The sequence below is a fragment of the Notolabrus celidotus genome, chromosome 9 (genome assembly GCF_009762535.1).
Source record: "Notolabrus celidotus isolate fNotCel1 chromosome 9, fNotCel1.pri, whole genome shotgun sequence".
NCBI classification, from domain to species: Eukaryota; Metazoa; Chordata; class Actinopteri; order Labriformes; family Labridae; genus Notolabrus; species Notolabrus celidotus.
The window spans coordinates 20,823,167-20,845,714 of record NC_048280.1 but is presented as its reverse complement, the minus strand read 5'-3'; the positions used below and the strand labels follow the sequence as shown (position 1 = coordinate 20,845,714).

Genomic DNA, 22,548 nt, shown 5'->3' with positions numbered 1-22,548 from the left:
ACCTTCTCCATGCAAATGCAGTTTTAAAAACCAGTAGCTCTGCACGCATAAAGGCGCTTCTTTTAATATGTGCCCCCTTTCTTCACACCCACGACCATTGTGTATAAAATCCTGTTTTTCCTGAAAAGATTTCTAGTCGCAGCCGCAGACAATGTTCCCCCACACAAGCTGTCGTCTTTGTCATACCCCCCCTCCCCCCCACCCTTCCCTCCACTTCAGTCAGTAAAGCAGGATCTCTGGCAGCCGGCCCTGCGTGCAAATTCATGCGTTTCAGGGTACAGGTGGGGGTCTTGCTGGAGTCTGCCTACCTGTTCCCCTGTAAATTGGTCACTTTTGACTGACGGGGACGCAGGGGGTGGGGGGTGGGGGGGCTGGCCACGAAGCCAAAAGGGGAGAGAAATGGGCGGGTAAATGAACAAATGTCAGGGTTAGTGGGGGGTTGCTGGGGCCGCGGCTCTGGAAAATGCTTCCTCTCAGGGGTGTCTCTTGATAGGGTACGGTGAAGGGGAGTGAGGCATGCTGATAAAAACAACTCACTAACAATTACGCTCACCTAAAATAGGCCTTACTTAAGTATATAGCATGCTTGCCAGTTAATTGTACACAAAAACAAAGACTTCACAAAAGACCTCCTGCAGCCAATGTATTTTCTTGTATTTTGGCATGATAATTAAGTGTGACAGCTATGTATGCAAAGTTGGCACATATTAGTGGCCTGTCTAACTACTGATTATGATTGTATTTTAAAAGTTAGACTAAAGTATAAATTAGAGAACCACAACATAGTATAAGAAACTACAATACAATGTACAATAAAAAAAAAATATGGGTTTACATGACTGGTGTCAGATTGAGTATCGTGAGAATAAGTGCAGTGACACCAGAACAGTGCAGCTGTAATCTGCTGTGATTATATAAATAAACTGAGAAGTCTGGCAGTCGGACATACAGAGCTTGGTAAAGGTTGTTTGAAAATTGCCTGCAAATTGAATTTTTAGTATGGCTGTGTTTTATGAATATTAAATGATAATTGTCCCTATTTTTGTGAGCATTTTTAAGTAGTTGACAATTTAAAAAAATGCACATGAGCTGAGTCCATTCAGTGCAGATTAAAGCCCATTTCTGTTTCTGAAACAAGCATCTGACTGAATTGGGTTTAATGACAGCGTTCCTAATATTCTAAGAAGATAATTATTTTCATAATGGAGAGCGAAAAGCCACTATCAATACAATGCATTCAGCAGAAGCCAATATTTTATCCATCCATCCTTGAATAATTTGTGCACCATTGCTGCATTTCCTCTGAATTGTTCTCTGGATTTGTTCAAGTTGTGCTTATTGATATGCTGTAAGACTAACAACCATAAAATCTACTAAGACCTCTGATCTGTACTATTGACCATTATCATAGCCAAGAGGTCTGTTACAATGTGGTATTTTTATGCTACAGTTTGTGAGAAACCTGTTTACATTCCAGGGTGCTGTATAGTTCACTTCTCTGCGCTGCTCAGTCGGATTCCAAAGCACCGTATAGATTTCTTTCAGCTGATGAAATTAAAAAGACAGCAATGTGTGTGTGGTGTGCCTTCCAGCAACGCGATTTGCCTGTGAGTTCACGATACGGGTTGAGAGGGGAGTTCCTTTGGGGGGGATTAAATAGCTCCCTCTCTTCCTTCCCTCCTCCCCTGCCCTCCATACTTGCAGAACACAAACAGCTTGCAGGGCTGTACAGTACTTGTACAGCATGTTTGCCACAGCTCAGCTCACAGGTAACAATAAGCCAAGGTCAAAGGTTAAGAGGGATTGTGGAGCTCGGATTCTTGTGTGTTCCTCTGGCAAACATTGTGCATGCAGGCACAGGAAACAGTGCCCATGGTATCGCTGGGAGAAAGAAAGAGTGAGAAACAGAGCGAGCAAGTTGGCTCAGAAGAGATGGGGTATGAAAAAGACCAAGACCAGGGCCAGTTTCACAGAGATATTTTGGACTGGTCTATAAGGTTAGGATAGTGTTAGCTCTGTTTTCTTATACAAGTTTAATACCAGTTAGACAACTACCCAAAAAGAAAGACTGATGATAAGCTTTCCTTAAAGCTTTTCTCCAATTGTAACAACACCAATTGCTAAAGCTGTCCTCTTAAGAATAAAGACATTTTGGAGTGATTCAAGTGCTGCGTTCCCCTATCTCAAGGGACCCCTTATCCAGTCACCACCTCTTGAGAACCTATGTACCTTGGCCGCACCATGCACTCTGAAGTAAGAGAAAGCCTTACAGGGTAGATACCTACAGTATATCCTAAAGAAAAGGGACACTTTTGTTGTCAGGAGAAGCCAGCAATCGCCAGAGGGTGAGAAGACTGTAGACTGCAACCCTTATCCTTACAGGTCCACACCTATCTGCAACTCCCCACCCCCCTACTTGGAAGAGAAATACTTTTTGGCTAGAAGCAGTTGTGGACTCTGGAGCTGTGGGTAACTTTTAGATTAATCCTTTGCCAGAAAACTGTCTATTCCTATAACCAAGTGTTCCATGAAGCTGATAGTTTAGGATAGAAAACACGTTGGTTGTGCTGTAGTCCGGTTCCAAACTGTCGCCAAGCTGTCGGCCATGCAAGACTTTCACCAAGAATACATAACCCTTTTAATTCACGAGTTTCTCCTGAGACCTTTCATTCGCAGTTAATCATGTTTCTATCTTCAAAATTCTTGGTTCTTAGGGGTGTAAATATTTCCCTGACAAGACCATCTGATCTGATTTAATGCTTGATGGATTGGATTCAAAGATGGTTCATTACAATATAGTATGATTCAATTTAAATTGATAATTGAATCTAAAGTGATTTTTGACTCAAAAAAAAAAGAGTAGAAGACGGCTCACTGTAAAATCTGAAATAACAGTAAAAAAAACTGAAGTCTTTGTCACAGGTAATAAAGCAACTTGGGTGATAGAACTCACTAAGTCAGACAAAAGGGCAATGCTGTTGTTTCATTGTAATGATGGAAACATTTCAAGACTTTCTGTCTTTACACTACTACTAGTTATCTTGGTTGGCAGTCCCTCTTCTACTTGGATGTTTTGGTATCTGCTGTGTTCAACCTCCAATCACTAAATTGCCACAGCCTTGACCAGATCATTTTGGAGGATCTGTGCCAGTTCTTAATGTTACCTGGTGAAGGTCCTTATCAGTCAAAGACCTAAGCAGTTCAAAAAATTCCGTAAAAAAAAATCCTTAAATGATGGGCTTTGCTGAATGGATGAATGCAAGCTACATCATTTTTTACCCCAACTTGAGCTTGACTTTTTCAGCCCCTTGGTAAAATTTTCGCAGGAAGTCAGGGTGAGCTGATGTGTGAATGAAGCACAAATACTCTTGAAAATTCACCTCAAGCAAAGGATGGGGAAGATGACATTTGTATCTTGCAAATGGTGCGAACTTACAAGAACAACGTGCAAAAGGATTCTACACACAGCACTGATATGAATGCAAAAACTCATCCCAGCGTGTCTCTGTTGATTGGCCATCAGATCGTCAACATTACTCTGTGGTTTTTGTAGTGTGCTTTTGGTGTCATGTTGAGACTCAGCTACCAACGTCCCCAGTACATCCAACAGGGAGGAATTCGAGCTGCCAGAGACACGTGTGAACAAGCAACTTTGAAAGGTTTTGGAGTGGTAAAGACTTGGAGGATCGTTCTAATCATGCATCACAGGAGCGTCTTGTCCTTGAAGTCCACCATTGCTCCATCGACAGAAGGGGTGAGCAAGGGAGCACTTCAATCATCAAGAATGTGACCTCTACATATCGCTATATACTCCCATGTCTACACACTATACCTTTAACCTCCCCATTGAACCCTTTCACCTTAAGTTAAAGCTTTCTGCCTAAATACAGAAGAGTATAAGTTTAACAGAAGGATCTCCAGTATGGTTCTTTTTGTTGCCTGCTGGTGCTAGATCTTTTTACTTTAGGGGAAAAATCCAGGGACAACATTGCATTGATTATCTTTGTTTCGTCTGCATTTGAGTTGTTCCAGGACATCACAGTATTTACCCAGCTGGATTGCGCAATGTATACAAGTTGATAATAATCAGACTAGAGTAAGTATAGAGAAAGGCTTTAACAACCCAAATGGCCTTGATAAATGTCTGTTCATGCCTTTGGGGTTGGCAAACACTTCAGCTGTTGCATCAAGGCAGTCAGTGATATATCAAGGCATATACATTACAGATAACAGGTTCCTTTTTGTCTCTGCTTGACATCTTTTACTTTTTGATGAATCTTGAGGAACATGTTTATTGCTTTATGATGTTGCTATAGAGGCTAAACAATCATAATTGTGCAGCAAGGTTAAAGAGATGGTCTCATGTTCTCTCAGCATTCATATTGGCTAAGGGCAATCCAGGAGAGCTTCATTATCAACACTTAAACAGGTACATCAGTTTTTTTTCCTGTTTTTATCATGAATGCAATTTTTCTGTATTCACCACTCCCTCTGGCACTTTCACATCAGGTTCTCTCTGGCACCTACAGTGGACTCCAATAGCATAGAAATTATCTGATTAATAGGGATGTGTTCGTTTAGCACAAATTTGCACTCGTCACCACCAGAGTTACTAATCAGTTAAACAAATTATTTTATTATTGAAAGCTGTAGATTAGGAATTGTGACTAAGATTTCTGTGAAGGTTTTCAGTCATCCAGGTCGTGGTCATTCAGAGCTTGATCCGAAAAAGAAACTGAACTTGGTAGAAATTCTTAAAATTCAAGATCAAGATTTTATTTCCAGTAGCCTTTTCATATCAAGCTTTGAATTGTGACTACGATGTAGTGCAGCCACCCTTCACTAGACCAGGCTTTAGTTCTGGTTAATGGCTACTGCCATAATGCTGTTCGTCCGCTCTACCGAGATGTAAACAAGCACTAATGACCCAATATGGCATCATGTCACCCAGCGCAGTTTAGCAGTATTTTGATCTAGAGCAGGGGTGTCAAACTCAGTTCAGTTTAGGGGCCACTTACAGCCCAAGTTGATCTGTTTTAGTGCAAAAAAGTACAAGTACATTCTGAAAATGTTCACATTTAATGAACTATCTGACTGCAAAAACAGCTGTTGTAATTTTTGCCATGATGAGTCTCATAGTGGGCCGAATATTTTACTCTTTAAGCCTTGAAACTTGCCGCGAACACACCAAACACAAAGGTTACCCGTTCACCTGACACAGAGTGTGTAATGTTTACTGCAAAAGAACTGACAGATTATAATAATGAAGAAGGTAATCTTGACTATTTTGGACCCCTCAGCTCCAGCATGAACAGTTTGCTTGCTGGACAGTGTTGTATGCAGGGGTGTAATGCTAGTGCTAGTAGTGACAAGGCACACCTGTTAAGCACCCACATGTATGGTAAGCACGTATCCAATATGTGGCTCCTTTCTAAGATTGTGGATCCACCGTTCCTGCTGTGACAAGTTTACATATATGTAAACTTCAGTGCTGATTGGATCATCTTATAGTGCTTTGAGAAAAAAAGTCCCTGAGCACCATTCAGGTGCGCTCCGTCAGTACTATGATTTTGTGCGACCCCCAGAGGACAAATTTGTAATAGTAGTTACTTTTATTGGAAAATTGCAGTTAATGTCTTTGTAGTTTTTTAATTTTGAAAAGTCGTTCCCCGGGCTGGATTGGAACCTCTGGCAGGCCGGTTTTGGCCCACGGGCCGCATGTTTGACACTCCTGATCTAGAGAGTTGTGTGTATGCTGTGTCTGGTTAAACTAGTATATAAGCATTTGACCAAGGCAATGCGTCACCAGGCATGTGGACATAAACTTGCAAAAAGGACCAAAGGCTGGTGTTGATAGTTATGCTAACAGTAGCCACACAAGGCAAACCAATTGACATTGTTTACCCACAACTCCATGATCCTGTGTTTAGGTTTGTTAAATGAATTGAGCTCAATTTTGGTTGTTTTTGTTTTTCAGTGTTTTCTTACCTTTTGAGAGGTCAGTTAGTCAGTTTAGATTTCCGTTACAATAACCAGGAGGTTAGTCATTCCGGAACATCTGAGTACCTGAATACTGTGATATACTGTTGTGAAGTTTTGTATTGTTTTTAGTTGTTTAAATATTTTCTTTTTAGATTGTTTGTATTTCGTTTTTAGATCTGCCTGCCCAGAGACAACAGAAGTAAATTCCCTCTTTTAGCCTATTCTGTCTCGGCAGTTGTGCTGTGCATGGTCCCTGACAAATACACTAAACATTAAACTAAACTAAACTAACTAAACCTGAGTATATTTTTATCTGCTTTCAAACTGACCACTCCTAGGTTGTGAAGGTTGGTTGCATTTGCTATTTTATATGGACTGATCAACCTATTCTGATGTTCATACCTATATACATGTCAAAATGCAAGTAATAGTTAGGTGAGTTAAAGTTAAATAGTTATTGTGTAGCAAAATGGAGACTTCAAGTTATCTAAAGCTATTAATATGTTTTTGCAATGTGTGGAATACATTTGAACAATTGTATACACTGCAGGAGAAAAGATGTTTGGTTGTTGATGCCTTAAAATTATGAAGAGGGTATATTATATTTCTAAATGTTCTCTAAATTATTGAATTCTTCTTAAAAAAATGATTTTCTTTCCTTTTATATTGACAAAATCTGCTCTATTTTGAGTAACGGATGAACCTCGATGTCTATCTGAACTCTGTTGGTTTGATTTAAGCCATAGTAAAATCTTGCCTTTATAAAACCAGATCCCTTCCTCCGTCAGGCTCTTTGAACGGGAAGGAGATTATCCTTTTAATCTCTTAATCATGCACACTGTATACATAGTTGGTCCTGTGCCTAAAACCTCTGTCCTTAACACATGTATCAAAGCCACCTTTTGCAGTGAATCCCTCTAACCCCCAGACTAATTCAGGTTCGAGCTGACACTGTTACACACATTTCTCTTCAGCTGTCAGTTTATTGTACCCTTGGTGCCCTGTTAAAATGAAACCCAGACCAATGGTGCATAAAATGGAATGTTGAAATATGTAGATTTTAAAATACGGCTTTTTAAAAACACCTCATCCCTACAAATGTATTCATAATAAAGGCAGATGTTTCATAACATCAGGTTACTGTACATTTTGCACAGTATATGTTCCCCAAAAGTAGGAATTAATAATGAAGATGCTTTTTGGCCTGAAATTGCTATTCAAACAATTATGTACTTAGTTTCTTCCAACAAATGCATTCCACATTATTGTTTTGCCTCATAGCAAAGCACCCAAAAGACTAAAACCTTTCATTTCAGCAAAGGCCGCTATTGGTCACCGTCAATAAAAGCATAAAAGCATTTATTTCCCACGTTTGTCAAATTAACAGCATACTCCATCTCCCATAGGACTTGTAAGGTTCATTAACCTTTCTGTGAAGTGGGACAGGTTTCCAGCAGTTACCATAACCTCTGTCTCGCTCCTGCCTCAATTATAATAGAAGAATTAAACATCCAGTGATTCAAAACAGTAATGCTGCCTCTTAAATCCCTTTGTACCAGCTCTCAGTTGTTAATGACTAAAGACACTGAATGAACCGTAGAGTTATCAACAGATAAAGCTGTGGACAGAGGCTGATCAAATGGCTACTTTTAACAGCAGAGATTACTGACAATACGTGTGCTGTTTTTGTTTGATGGCCAGATTTCATTGTTTAAAATTACTGTTCAGTTTTAAATCCGTAGGTTGCCTTTGTTTTCCTGGAAATAAACAATGTTGGATTCATGGTAATTAAAATGATTTTGAAATAGGAACATGATGTCAGATATGTGGGAACACTCATGGCTTTTATTTTAGTGTATATTGTAAATTGCACGGACAACTTAAATGTTCCCATTTCTTACCAACCTTCCAAAGTCAAAAGAATAGACTGACCTTGAACTAATTAAGTGGTCAATTACACGCCTGTTGATCTTTTTTAATTTCTTTTAATTAGATTAATTGTGTGGGCAAAGAGTTCGTTTTCTTGTCAACCTACTCCTTTATCATCCTACACATCTATTCTTACTTGCTTTCCACCTCCACCTCCATGTAAAGACCTTCAGTGTTTCGATACTCATTTATGTTGTGTAACTGCTCACACCTCAAAAGAAAAAAAAAGTTAGAAGTCTTTGCTGTTGGCCGTTTTAATAAGCTCAGTCTTTGTTTTTCCTTTATATCTGGTCCATCACCACATATATCCATCAAAATCCAGCATGTTCCTTGATGTATTTGGATTGTTTAACAACCTTGTTGGATTTGTGGTCTCTCTGCCGGAAACTACTGTAACCACAGAGCAGCTAGGCCCTGCGGATGTGTGCGTGCCTACTGATGCTACTTGTAGGCAAGCTCCGGCTGGGATTTTCCAGTGCCACCCCCGTCAGTAGGAAGCCCTATATGGGGACATGTCAGCGCCTTGTTTGCTTGTTGTGCTGATGAAGCCGGGGGTGGGGCGAGTGGGCAGCCTTGTTCAGGTTCCAGGATTCCCTTAAAAAAAAAAATGAGTCAGCCATCCCCCACTCAAACTGACTGTTACCTTGGGAACTCAAGCTTGGGTTTCCCACAACAGTAGTTAAGTACAAGCTCATCAGCACCCATACTTGCTTACACACACAGATAACTGCAGAGGCTTGAGAGCAGCACCCAGGTTAGATGAAATTATCTTATTAAAATGCTCTCATTTTGGCCTTTACTCTGCCCCACTAGGCTCAATCTGCTCTATGTGAATGAGATGACCAACCCAGCACGGCTCTCTTTGTTAAATTTGTAATGTATGCAAATTAGACTTAATAGATGAGTCTCATAATGAGTTTGGGTGTCTAGTTTCTTAATCTAGTGGTTTCAGTTGTAATTTTCTTCCCTGCTAATGAGCCCGACCAGTGTAGTGTGCTTTCGGTACATCACAGTGTGTCGGGGATGTCAGTGATGGTTGGAGTTCACTTAATAACTGGACTGTTTATGTTTCCAACTCAGTTCATTACTAAAGCCAAATGAGTTCCTTTACTAAAGCCATTAGTCTAGCAGGCTATTGGTAAGTGGGTTAATTTGTCGATGCACTGAAGCATATCAAAGGTGACTCCTCCACTCGCTTTCACCCTGCTCTAACGAAGCCAATCCACCCGCTCAGCTGATCACCATTAGGTTGCTTCACCAACTAATCATCCAAGACTCAAGCCCATTCAACTGAAACAGTACACTTCAAATACTATATTTTGGAGGGCTTGGGGATATATAGTAAAGGTTATTATCATTATCTGCTTTACTGTTTTTAAAAACACTCAAATTACTTTTCTTTTTATTATTATTGTTTATTGTTTCATTTAACCATTTTCTGTTTGTAATTTAGGTTTAAAAGGGAAACTGGATCATTGTTTGTACAGGGATATAATTAAATGGTACGAAAAAATGAATGGAGAAAAACAAACATACCTTGCACATACTATAATTGCTAAACAATATACCATAGGATATAACATACCAGCTGCTCAACTGAGAACCAAAGGTTGCCTGCTACTAAATAAAGGCTGGCATTTCTCCCAGTTTATGCATCACTTGGTTGTGCCAAAGTTTGTTTTTGTGCCATCTTCATCTATCGGTGAAGAAGAACATGACCTGCAAAGGCCACACAGCAGCTTTTGAAGAATGCTGGAGAACATTCAGTGCTGGAATAAGGTGTTGCTTAAGTTCATAGCATAGTTTAAAAGGTGAAGCTATCTGTTAGCTTAGCTCTGATGCCATTTTCCAGCATGTGGTTCACTCTCTGCACATTTATTTTTGCCTCGGTTATAAAGCTTTATATAAGGGTGTGTGTGTATGTATATAGACATCAAACCCTAATATATATATATATAAATGGGTTTGATGTCCCTTTCCTTCATGAATTCTGATAAGATGAACTAAGGGTCATTGTCTTTGGTGTTAAAACCCATAATAAAAAAAATAAAAGATATGGCGTTTACTATCAGTTGTGATCTAAGGCTATGTTCCCACTGCAGGCAAAAGTGGCCCAAATCCAATTTTTGGGGAGGTCAAGTGACCAGGTCAGATTTTTTAGAGGCAGTGTGAACACTCAAATCTGGCCCAAATCTGATGTTTTCAAATCAGATTTAGACCACTTCCGTATGTGGTCCTGAATCAGATACATATCTGATTTTTTTCTTTGCAACCTCAGTGTGAACGGCCAAGGCGGATTTGATGCACATTTGATACTTTTATGTCACTTTATAGCGACACAAGTCACAATCCTCCGCGGCGGTAGCCTTGCAAAAAATTGAGGACAGCAACGATGGAGCAAGTCAGTGGAGGGACAGCGAGGTCCTGGACCTTGGCTCTCTTTTTCTTTATACTTGACCTCCTCCGCACCTGGTCATTCATTCTCTGGCTCCCACTGCACATAAAACTTTGTAACAAAGGTGAAAATGCTGACTTCCTCCATGTTTAAGTTAGTGAAACAGCTGCATGTGACGTCATTGTTACTGTTATTTTGCGCATGCGGGGCAGTGCAGAGCCACAAACAGTTCACACTGGAATCGGATACAGGTCACATTATAGATGGTAATGTGAACAGGCAAACAAAAAATCGGATCTGAGCAAAAAATCGGAATTGAGCATCAACTCTTGCAGTGTGAACGTAGCCTAAGTAGTCCCGGGTCCTGTTTGGTGGAAAGTGGGTTCCCCTGATGGCCTCCACCTGTTTATACCACCAGAACCATTTTGAAAACATCACAATTATGTGTTATTTGTTATTCTTGGCCAAAATGTTGGTTGTCTGCAGTTGCTATCGCAGACTCACAGTGCAAGAAAGATTATACCCTAAATATCGTAAATAGACAATGACTTGCACTTATATAGCATTTTTCTAGTCTACAGTCAGTTTTCACTCTCTCGTTACACACAACTTCATACACTGATGGGTGATGCTGCTGTTCAAAGTGCTATACAGCCCATCAGTACTGTTCTAATAAAATTCAGGCACATTCATACACAAATGGGGTATGCCTTTGGGAACAGTTCAGGTTTCAGTGTCTTGAAAAGGCCAAACTATCACTTTGAAGACAACCCGCTCTACCCCAGAGCCAAAGCTAGGCTTCTTAGAGAGCCTCCTGGCACAATTTAGACTCAAAGGTGAGAAGTTACACTGGAGTGGATGCATCTGCCGGGTGAAGAAGCCCCATGACCAGTGAACAGTCTGTACCCTTTATGTAATGCGGCTAAATGATCACAGGAACTACTGAGTGAGTGTGGCAAAGTTCTTCACCTCTTCCAACAAATCCAGGGCAATGCAAAAAACTTGCTTAACTACTAAGTCTGCTTTCAGAATGTTCAAGTGACCAGCAGCAACCTTTACCGTTTTAGGAGCTGCATCCTTCATAATGCTGTTGTTGGGTAACAAAGCTTATTTAAGGCTTCAGGAAGGACTGATGCTCGAAGGCTGAGTGTCTTTTGTTAGTAAAGTGTTTGATAGCATGCACAGTACACTCAGAAGTCAAATGATTTCACTGTTCTCTGTTCACTCATTATAATGGAAAATCTTGGCCCCTAATCATGTTCAATCCAGAAGAGGCAGATTACATTGAAATCCTGCTTCCTTAAGATAACTCACTTCCCTGTTTGAGCAGTCATGTGTTTCCTTTTTCCACTCGAGAGAAGAAAAACTGTCTTTAACCTGTAAACGGTGAGATCCTTATGAGACATAGACTTTTGATTCACAATAACCCTGCAAATGAATGGGCTGATTACCGAGGCGAAGATGAAGAGGCAGTCATAAGCACTTGGCTTGAGTGGAATAGGGGAGGGGGGGAGGGGGGGTGGTGGCTGTGGCGGTACAAGTCCAGCCTCAGAAATAGAGCTGTGAACACCATCTGTCATGCTCTCTCTCCCCGTCTGTTAGCCTGACTGCAAGTAAAAGGGAGAATGATGCTCTCAGAACTGCATTAGAAGGACGTGGGTGCTGATTGTCGTAGGTGTGGGTTTACAGGGTGTGCAGCAGAGGGGGAGGGAGGCAGTGGATATACAAGGAGGTGCATGAGTAACCGACAAAGGGAAGCACTCACCCACACAGAGAAAGAAAAGGGTTCTTGGGCAAGTGGGTATTCCTGGTGAAACCGCACCCCTGCACCCACCCACCACCTCCTCTCGGACTCCTACCTATTGGCTTTTTCCGAGGATTCCTAGCGGAAGTTATGTAGACACATTATACAAACACATGGCTCATGCTCTACTTTAAGGCCTGGAGGAGTTTACAAATCACATATTGTGTTGTTAAACATGGTGATACCTGTAGGACCTACTTATGGAAGCCACTTTTAGACCAACAGGAAGTGCATCCAAGCAATTATCATTCTCAAGAGTTTCACAAAGGATAATACTGCTCTCAAATCTGAACTAATTCAAGTTCTCAGTTCTGATTATGATAAATGAGCTGGTCTGTACTATCAGCCTCTGCATGGAACAGAGAGCCAGAGTTTTTTCGCTGTGAATATTGGTGGTTGAAGTGTCAGGCTATTACGTGACCCACAGAAAAAGCTCTGCTGCAGTGCTTTTTCCAGATTTTCAGAATTATTCATTGCTCATATCATGTAGGTTGTTCGGGATCCTTTTTGCTTTTGACTGAGTCAGAGTGTGAAATAGAGTTAGTAAAACATGAAGGCAAGCTGGGCCACGATGAACAACAGAAAGAGGCAGGATGGAGTGTACAGAATATCACAGCTGGACGGTTTAAAAAGAGGTTACAAGCTCCTACATTTGAACAGAGCAAATGAAGTAACCTACAGTAACAACATTTCTTAAATATATTCAATCCAGTCCTCATAGAGTATTTTTCTATTAATTGTTATACTGTTTATTCAGATCAGAGGTCAGCTTGCAGAGATTTTTTTAAGGGCCACTTACTAGGGCACATTTCCTGTTGCAGTCTTGAACTCAGGCCCTTCATCTGCAAAGTGGCGTCTCTACTCACTACACCCCCTGCTGCCACAAACACATCAGTTGACGGTCCAGACCACCTCCAGCAATTTCATCCTAGTACAAACAATGTTTAGAGCCTGAACTAGATTACAAGCCTTTGGGCTCTTTTCAAGACTCGTGGTTGCATTGAGTTTGAAATTAAATAAATTAATAATAACACAACACAAACTAATGCAATGCAATGAATCAGAAGGATTGATTCATAATGTTGTTCTGATTTACTTTTTCATCTGATATTCTGGAACGTATTAACTCAGACGTAGCATCACACCAAATCTTGGCCTCTGCTGATTCAGGTGTCAAGATTTGTCCTGTTCTTAATGATTTCTCACTGTCTCTTAGTCTTTAGATCAAATGAGTCCTCATATTTTGAAAGAATGACAAGCTCCCATGCTGTAGAGTATGATGATGCCTCTGTTCGGTATGTTAAGTAACAAACAGCCATTTTGACACTTTCAGTTTTTATCTTGGTCAGTTCCTGCGTCTCCCACACTGCTCAGTGTGTGATTCACTATCACAGCTACAGGAATGGGTATTCCCCTTGTAAGAGGATGCATAGTCACATTTGGTTCCGTTTATAAGCTCCGGAATCTCTCTATAACAAGATTCTATGATTGCCGTTGCTCTTCAGGGGCTGTCTGATGATCACCTGATGTCAAATCTATAATGATGAATTACAGGGTTTAAGATTTGATGATTTGATATATCTACTATTCTGATCAATACTTTGTAAAATGATCATACTGTCAGTAAAGTATTCTTGGCATTGCAGCCATGTTAAACTATTCAGCTTCTTTCTGCTGTTTTGTCAAAGTATGCCCATTGTGATTTAAATGATGGGTTCATTCAGTAGGAATTTATGACAAAATCACGGTGAGGTCATGCTTACAAAGCATGCACTCCACAACACAGGTATAACACATTGATGTACAGAAGAAATAAAGCAATGTACAAAGCTGCAAACAACTAAACATGATGCCCTGGCCTGTTTGGTGTTTGTTCTATGTGGTGTTGCTATTGGTCATTACAGCTTTGTATTGAAAAGCATACAAGGGTTGCATCTTGAGCGATAGGTTGAATATGTTTTATATTTAAGTGAATTGTAGAATCATTTTCAGGATAATCAAAATAAAATAGTTATAAGTGTGAAACATGTGAAAATGTTCTAGCTTCTTTCTGAGAGCACTACAGAGACTGAGGTTTAGAATCTTCACATTTTTGACTTTCTAAATTCTGTGTTTTGTCCTGGTTGAAAATATCATTGATCCAAGATCAAATTCATCTCTTCACTTTGTGGCTTTTGATTCCCCCTAACAAAGCTTTATTTATTTTATGAAAAACTTGCTTCAGTGAAAGCAGCAGCACATCCCTTAACTGTGGTTTAAATAACTTCAATAAAGCCTCTTTAACACATGCATAATGTTCCCGAAAACTTCCTGAAATTACAGTAAGCAGCATATGTGAACACAAACGGCTGACATTTTCACCTCAAAATTAACAACCAGTTCCCTGGTATAATTCCTGGTTAAAGTCAGGGTTAGCTCAAAATAATAATAATAATAATAATAATAATAATAATAATAATAATAATAATAATAATAATAACGATAATAATAATAATGATAATAATAATAATAATAATAATACATTTATTAAAGGTGCCATTGTCAGCAATTAAGGTCACCGAACAGGGCAGAGTTTAAAAAAGAACAATCTAATAATTATGAGAATGTAGCTGGAAATCTCAGGAACTCACATTCGAGTAAGTAGGCGGGAGTGATGACGATTGTGTCGTGCTGCTGGTGTTCTGTCTAGTTTTTCTGCTGGGTTGAAAAATGCTACTGTGGCGTGAATCAATAGCAGAGATGGTCAGTTTGTGCTGTCCAATGTTTTCAGGTTACAAACAGGGGTTGGTGTTCTTTAAGAATAAGTGGAACATGTTATGATACTCTTATATCAAAGTTTATCAAGATTTCAGGAGAAGTGTATCTCAGTACATACACCAATAGGCCATCCCCTAATGAATACATACTCCTAGTACAGAATCCCTTTATAACACACCACTACTCTCTCCATTTGCATTGCAAAAGTAATAGGAGTATGTTTTGTTACTCTATTACAAAACCCTTCATTAAGAGTTCAGGCGATGCAAAGCTCAATAGACTAATATCCTTTTTCAAATAATGCTCCGAGTGGTGAAAGCACCCAGGATTCTGGCTCTTCACATGCGCAGAACTGCTTAGTAGCACATCTTGATTGGAGCAGTGTGAAGAGCGACACATAACAGAAGAAAACATCAGTATGTAGTAAAATGGCCTTTTACTCACTTCCAGTGTGTTCCCTTTTCAATCATTTACTGATAATGTTGATACTTTCATTTACTTGTAGCACTGACAATAAGGACAGAAAACAATTGTCAGAGCTTACTCTGTTGCTTTGTCTGCCCACTTTTTAAAAAATAACTTTACTGACAATAACACAGCAGTCAATTTATAGATAGACTCAACTCCAGGGGTTGAAAGGGAAACAGAAATAAAGGACATGAGTAAACTAAACATTGAAGGACCAGAAGTTTAAATCTTGGATGAGATCGTAAAACTTTAGGCTAGATCATGACTACCGCAGTGTCTATTTGACATCATGTCCAGCTCGACAAATTCCTGGGCAGAGTTTCTGAAATGTCCCTCAGTTAAATAAATATCTTAGATATCTTAAGATAAGTTTATGACTGTTCAGTCAGTTCAAGTTCAAGAGACCTTTACATGGGCTTGTTCGCCAGCTCAGTTGTGGGGCTACCAGGAGTCTTGTAATCACATTATATCCCTACATTTTTTATCACTCTCATTCTCAGATTTTGTACGGGTTGAGTTTATGAGAAATCATCCAACAGGGTCAAGTGACATTAAATGAATATAATAAGATGAGACTGACTTCCAGCCTGTCAAATAACAAGTGAATATTTGGAGTCATGGTTTCAATTTGAATACTTTTAAATGTTATTGTTGCATTTTTAGCCTGATATAAACTTACCATTGATCGAAACTTTTCAAGTGTATCTCAAGTGTAAAAAACACTGCAAGTATGAAATCATACATAAACCTTTAAACTGGATCTCTCTTAGGAAACATAATTAACACAGTGAGCAGCTGTCAGTCATTTAGCAGTCAGAACTTTTCAAGCTTTGCGCCCCGCCTCCACAGCGGGGTCCCTGAGGAAGGACGCCCACCATGTGAGAATGTCCTGTAGATTAGTGTGAGGGGCTCCGTCATTCCCCAGTGAGCACCACGAGTCAGTGACCCCAACACTGCCCTGCCCTGGCACAACATATATGAAGCATTATATAAACCATATAAGCCAGACCATGACCTGCCAATTACTATTCAACAATGGATATTTTATCATATGTGATTTCTGCATGTTATTGACTCAGGTCTTATTGTTTGGCTGAATTTCAATATCACATTCATTTGCTGTTGTTTTCACTCTATGTATTATAATGAAATTAAAAGGGCAGGGGGTGCCGTGGAGAGTGAGCGAGAGCCGAGCATTAAGATGTGAGAAAATGTTGCACGCTCAAATGTTGACTACCTGTTGCTATGGCAATGGGTTTGGATCCTGCAGGCTGCAGGACTCTTGCTATTTCTAAATAAAGATTTTTTTTTTCCCACTGATCAGCCGATGAAGATCCTCACAGTTGAAACTAATCTTCAGAATTTTTACCAGTCTGTGTAAACACTGGTGCTCTGCTCTCTCATACTTACTGCTAAACCTCCTGAACAGCAGCTCCAGGATTAAAGATGGGCCGATGCACAATAGAGGACATATGCTCTGATACTGCTGCTACATTTTCTTGATGAAAGAGTCGAATATAAATAATTATTAATATTTGTAAATGAATCATTACAAAGTGTATCTCAGTCATTCTGGCATACTCACCAAGTGCTTATGACTTTAGAGTTGTAAATTTTCTTTTGGCACTACGTACCATGACAGCATTTCATCAGCTGCCAGGTGAAGAATTAAAAAAATATCTACTTCAATTAATCAATCACATTTTGAATGTGTGTTTTCCATATAGTATATTTACCTGTACTTGTCAAGATTATAAACCCAACTATATAATTAATTAAAATGTTGGGATCAAATAGTCTTTAAAACAGTGTCATATCCTATCTCTTAGAAAAGATCATAATAGCTTAGAGCAAAATGTGTTTTCAACATTCCCAAGATGTCCTAACAAATACACTTGACTAAATATCATTGTACAGTGTGAACTCACTTTACATCCTAAAAGTGAAATGCAGCCCAGTGTTGCAACACTACCATAAACTGTAATGTGTTTGTGTCTGTCATCAAGCACACTTAACTGCTGCTCCAGGATCACAGGAGATGAGGAGAGAGCTGCTTGTTCTACCCGTCTTTTGTCCTCACATGCTGTCTAGTAACACAGTACCTTTGTCACCCTGTGGGGGGAGCCTGTGTGCAGAAAAGAGGACAGAAATAGGTGGTGAGACCAGATATTTGATGCCTGTGATGGGGACTTCCATGCTTACCTCAAGTGGGTTTTGGGCTGTTTCTCAGACAACATATTTAGTCCTTTTTCCTCCCACTCGAGGATGCAGCCCAAGCAGCCAAGTCTGTTAAACAAACAACCCTGTGTGCTTTCTGGGACTACGGCAGTTTAACCTGACAAATATACCGTAGAACATTCTTATGAAAAATATCCACGCTTCACATCAGGTAACATGATATCTGTCTCCAGGCAACAGGGAGTAATATACAATTAATAACATGGGAAATTGGCACCTGGAAATCCTCTCAGTGTTTTAATTTGCTCTGGAACTGTATTTTGTCTGGGAATGTCTTCAGATATAATTATCGCAGATCTTTTTTACTTGTACCCTTGATATATTCTTTTCATATATTATCTGGTTATCTTCTCTCAATCATCACCTGTGTTTCTGTGTCTTTTTATACCCCTTGAATCCTGTGTTAGAACAATATATGTCTAAATGAGTCAGAATTTACCAGATTGGGCTATAAAAATGGCTTGATATTGAATAGCATCTCCTTCTAGTTGGAAGAGAGTAATCCAAGGACCGACAAGAGAGCCAAGCATTTAATAACTGTGCTTGCTTCTTAACAAATCGTAAATTTCAAGTGGACCTAATCCTTTGTAACTTTTTAAAGTGTATTATCTGACTCACTCTGTATCTGAATTACCAGGGGGATGCACTTCAGAGTGGACAGTTAACCGGGACGACCCTCACAGGTAAGCAAAGTTTTTTAATGACCCTTTAATTTGTTCACACAACATAATTATATAATATGCAGCGAGTTGTCATGTATTAAAAGTTGGTAGAAATCCACATTATTATTATGGAAACTTGAACCCACTTTGCTCTATGTTTGTTAATGTGTAACACTGAAGTTGCTCCTTGACACCTTCTTGCACTCAGCCCATTTTAGTTCCCATCTGCTGTTATTCTGAAGCAGGCGGCTCCATGTGCAACTGTTCTTAAGAGTGCAACAATGGACTAAAGAGTCAGATGTGGACTCAAAGACATAGAAAGAGTAGAGTTCACCATCCAACAGTTTTTCTTTTTCACTTAAAGTACATTTGTCCAAAGGAAAACCATACCTGCTTAGGGGTGACTGAAGAACGCTGCAAGTTCAGGGTTAATGGAAACAAAATGACCACTGGTTTACACAACTACAAATCCAGATGCATGAAGAGGATGAAATATCAAAGATGCAGTGAACTGTTTGATTTGAGCCACTCATGTGCAGTTTAATTATGTTGTTTCCTGACCTCAGCTCTCTTGATCCTGATTTGTTGTATTTATCTTGCAGACTATCAGCCTCCATCCCCACCATCTAGAACTGGTTTTCACCGCTACCAGTTCTTGTTGTATGAGCAGCCTCCAGACACACGGTTGTCGCTCACTGAGGAGGAGAGTTCATCCCGTGGTAATGACCCAACTCACCCGCACCTTCAGTTCATAATACTGCTGTCCAACATACATATACACACATCATATACCAACACTGACAACAGTTAGACAGTAAAAAAGTTTACACTAAGGCATCAAAACTCAAACATTTCCTCTTGATAACCCACATAATTATCTTTTACAGTTGTTGTTGTTGTTGTTTTTTGTTCTTTTACAGTCTTTGGCAGGTACTTTTTTTAGGCAAGTGTACATTTCTATTTTTTGACACTAAGCAGGAAGTTGTGTCATCTTACAACATTAAAATGATTAAGGTATTGCCTCATGTGTTTGAGTGGGCTTAATCCTTTATTAAGAGTGACATGTTTCCATATTAGGTTTTAACGAATGTCCCCCTGATTTTGCTAAAGCTGCTATTATTAGTAATTTGATTTATTATGCAATATGTCAAGAGGACATTCCAGCCATGCAAAACCCTCTGTAACTCCAGTTTTTTGTTTGTGGGCGTCTTTCATAAAGACATTTAGAGTAAACCACAAAACCGTTTGGAGTTGCTTTAAGAAAGATCATTTTCTTCAAGTGTTTCAAGTTAACAAGAGAAATGTTAATGAGGTTAGTGAGTAAGTCTGCTGCAGTGTCAATGCCTACAGGATCTAGACAAGTATTACCGGCTCCCACGCACACCTGCACGTGTCTGTCCGACCACGTCTTGTTAACCTCTACCAAACCTAGAATACGTATCAGCCATGTCAGCACACATGAACCCTGTGTATTTACTTATAATCTTGTTTACTGTTGACAGCATCAGCACATCAATCTCTTAGCTTGTCTCTCAAAGGACAGTCATGTTTGTCTCACAGAGTTTAGTTTATTGTTTCCGTTTTCTGACTTTTCCTCCCCTTGTTGAAAAGTCTCTTGAAGGTGGGAAACATCACCTGTGTACAGTACAGCACCTCACAGGAGGCGTGCCCAACTGTCTGCTCTACTCGGGTCACAGCCGGTGATTTGAGGGGAGATTGGGGCGGTTTGAGACTTCAAGCTCTGCGGCCGTGAATGAGCGGAGCTGCCAGTCTCTGCTGTTTGAAGTTTTGACAGCCATGTCAGCAAACAATCCAGGCACATTAGACTGACGTCTGTTTGATGTTGAAACCTCTGGAAAAGGGAATGTCAAAAGAGATGTTCTTTGGAGTATTTTACATATCCAAAACTTACTTTTAGAGAGAGATAAGTTTTTACCACATTGTTAGAGGATTCAGTGTGTCAGAACTGGTTACGCTTAGAAAAACAATAGCATGAATAACAGACTGCTGTTTAGAATATTTTAATATATTTTTGGGCTGAATGAAAAACTGGAGCTCTTTCATTTTCTGCTCTGATACAGCAGTTGCCCCCACATTATGGAGCGATTGAACTGAGTTGATCCACCCATCCTTAATCTGCTGGATGAGTTTAACTCCCGCTGCTGCACTTCCTCTCTTCTGCACGCTGTTCTTTCTATTCAAAGGAAATTCAATTAAAATATTCAATCTCAGATAATCAAATGTTTCATTTGAAGGGTCAACTCTGGAGAAGATAACTGCCCTTTTAAAGAAGGTAGTGAAAATAAACTGAGACACAGTAAGAATGAAAGTCTGGGTGTAGTTTATGAATACAGGAAGAATCTGTTTTGCGGTTAATATTCGTTTGTTAGGAATCAGTGGGTTACCTGCTGCATTATTTCTGGGCTCCACTTGGCCATGATGCACACGGTATTCCTGCTCAGACAAGAGGAATGGAGGGAATCCCATGTCTCCCCACCTCCTCCGTTAAGTATGTTCACTTATTAGCGTCTGTCCTCCCTCCATGTGGTATGACACAGAGAGCATTTTTCATAGCCCATGACATTAATTGATGTGATTTGCAAAGGGGAGAGCATTTAGCCGTGGGTGGGAGACTCCTAATGATCGTTTTCCACTTCCAGTCGCACAGTCATTGACTCAATTTTATCGCAAATTCGTCGTCTTTTTTCTTTCATCTCTGACCATCACTTGAGTAGTGAAGTGTGTGAACAATGAGAGGTGGAGCAGGGCTGCTGTGAGGGAACCGTGGGATTGTGCTGAGCCTCCTGTGTTAAGGTTATGAATGCAGGTCAGTGAACTGATGGAGGCAGCTGGTTTGTTACAAAAGGAACTACAGGGGGGCTTCGCTGTTGGCACTGGGCACAAGGGGCGTGATCGTGGGGGAATCCCTTTTGCTCTGGCTCAGGAAGGCTGTCCCTGACTGAAGGCTGCCCCAGTGCCAGGGTGGGGGGCAGCTGGGGGCATACAGGCCCTCGTGATACTTGTTAGCCACTTGGCAAGCCCTCAATATGTCCTGCTACTGTTTGGTGCCGACGAGTCAGTTTGTCAAGGGAAACAGTGTTACAAAGCCAGAGAGGGAACGATGAGGCCTTGAGAGAGGCTAACCAGTGTTGTTTCAGCCTACACATAAGTCTTCACATACACAGCTTACACATCCAGCACTTTGTCTCCTCACTGGAACCTTCAAAGTACTGATCAGAAACAAAAGAAAGACAGATGTGTTTGAAAAGTCTGGGCTGAAAATAAAAAAATATATCAGTTTTGATCATTTTTCCTCCACTTTCCTCAGTAAATAACAAGCAAGAGGATGTACGTGACTCTAATGTTATGTGAATGAACGGATCACAGTGGAGTTAGCTGCTGGATGCTGCACGTTGCTCATCTTGCCTCCGAGAGCCCCTACTGCCAGCTCAGCACACTCCACAGTAATTGAAGCCATTTGCAATGTTGCAGTGTGGTAATGGGCAGATCCATGTCTACCACCCACCCACAGCCTCTACCATTAATCAGAGCTGCGTGGAGTCAAGAGAGCCAGGATTTGGTTGCTACAGCAGGCCTGAGCTTCAGCCAGGAGTCGGCTGCCTTAAAGGAACACTTTGACGTGTTAAATTTTGGCTGGTTCGGGGTTTTTTTTTGGTTGTTGTTGTTGTTCTTATCTGAAAAACTGCTTGTGAGATTTGAGGTTAAAAGTTTCTAACATTTTTCTAAACTTTCCTCATTCATGGATAGTGTCAGAGTAACATTACAATTCACTGCTGAAATAAATAAAGTATCAGTTGATCCACAGAAAATAAGCAGTTCATTATTTGTCATTTTTAAATCCAAAATGCCAGATATATCTTGTTCCAGAGATATTTTGCAATGTTGGATGGATAAAAATTGAAATTCATTTAAAGCGGCTTGTAACAATTTGTGATTGTAAACAAGTATTTTCACAATTTTCTCACAATGTATTGATCTAATGGTAAATTTGCTGTCATAAAAATGACCATAGATCAATTTATAATGAAAAAAACATGAACTGCATCAATGGTTAACCAATCTATTTGGTAAAGATACAATGTTAATAAGCAACTGTCATGATCATGTAACGTGAAAAATGGAAATTACAGGATGATTAGAAAAAAATCTCCCGCAATATGTCAGTAGAAAATTAGGATTCAATAGGTGACTTATCTCTTTGAGATTAAATATAGAGTCCCCAGGAAAGTGACAGTGTCTGCTAACAATGTATGGTGCTGTAGTGTTGACAGCAGGCTTGGAGCAGAAATACA

General features: G+C 40.0%; 1 protein-coding gene across 1 annotated transcript in view; it reads left to right on the top strand.

Moving 5' to 3' along the window:
* The window catches only part of LOC117818392 (phosphatidylethanolamine-binding protein 4), a 55,836-nt gene that overhangs the window by 30,754 nt on the left and 2,534 nt on the right, over positions 1-22,548 (top strand). Inside the window, exons 5-6 of the mRNA XM_034691253.1 lie at positions 18,211-18,256; positions 18,838-18,954. Coding sequence (XP_034547144.1) covers positions 18,211-18,256; positions 18,838-18,954 — 163 coding nt within the window. The remainder of the gene's footprint in view (positions 1-18,210; positions 18,257-18,837; positions 18,955-22,548) is intronic.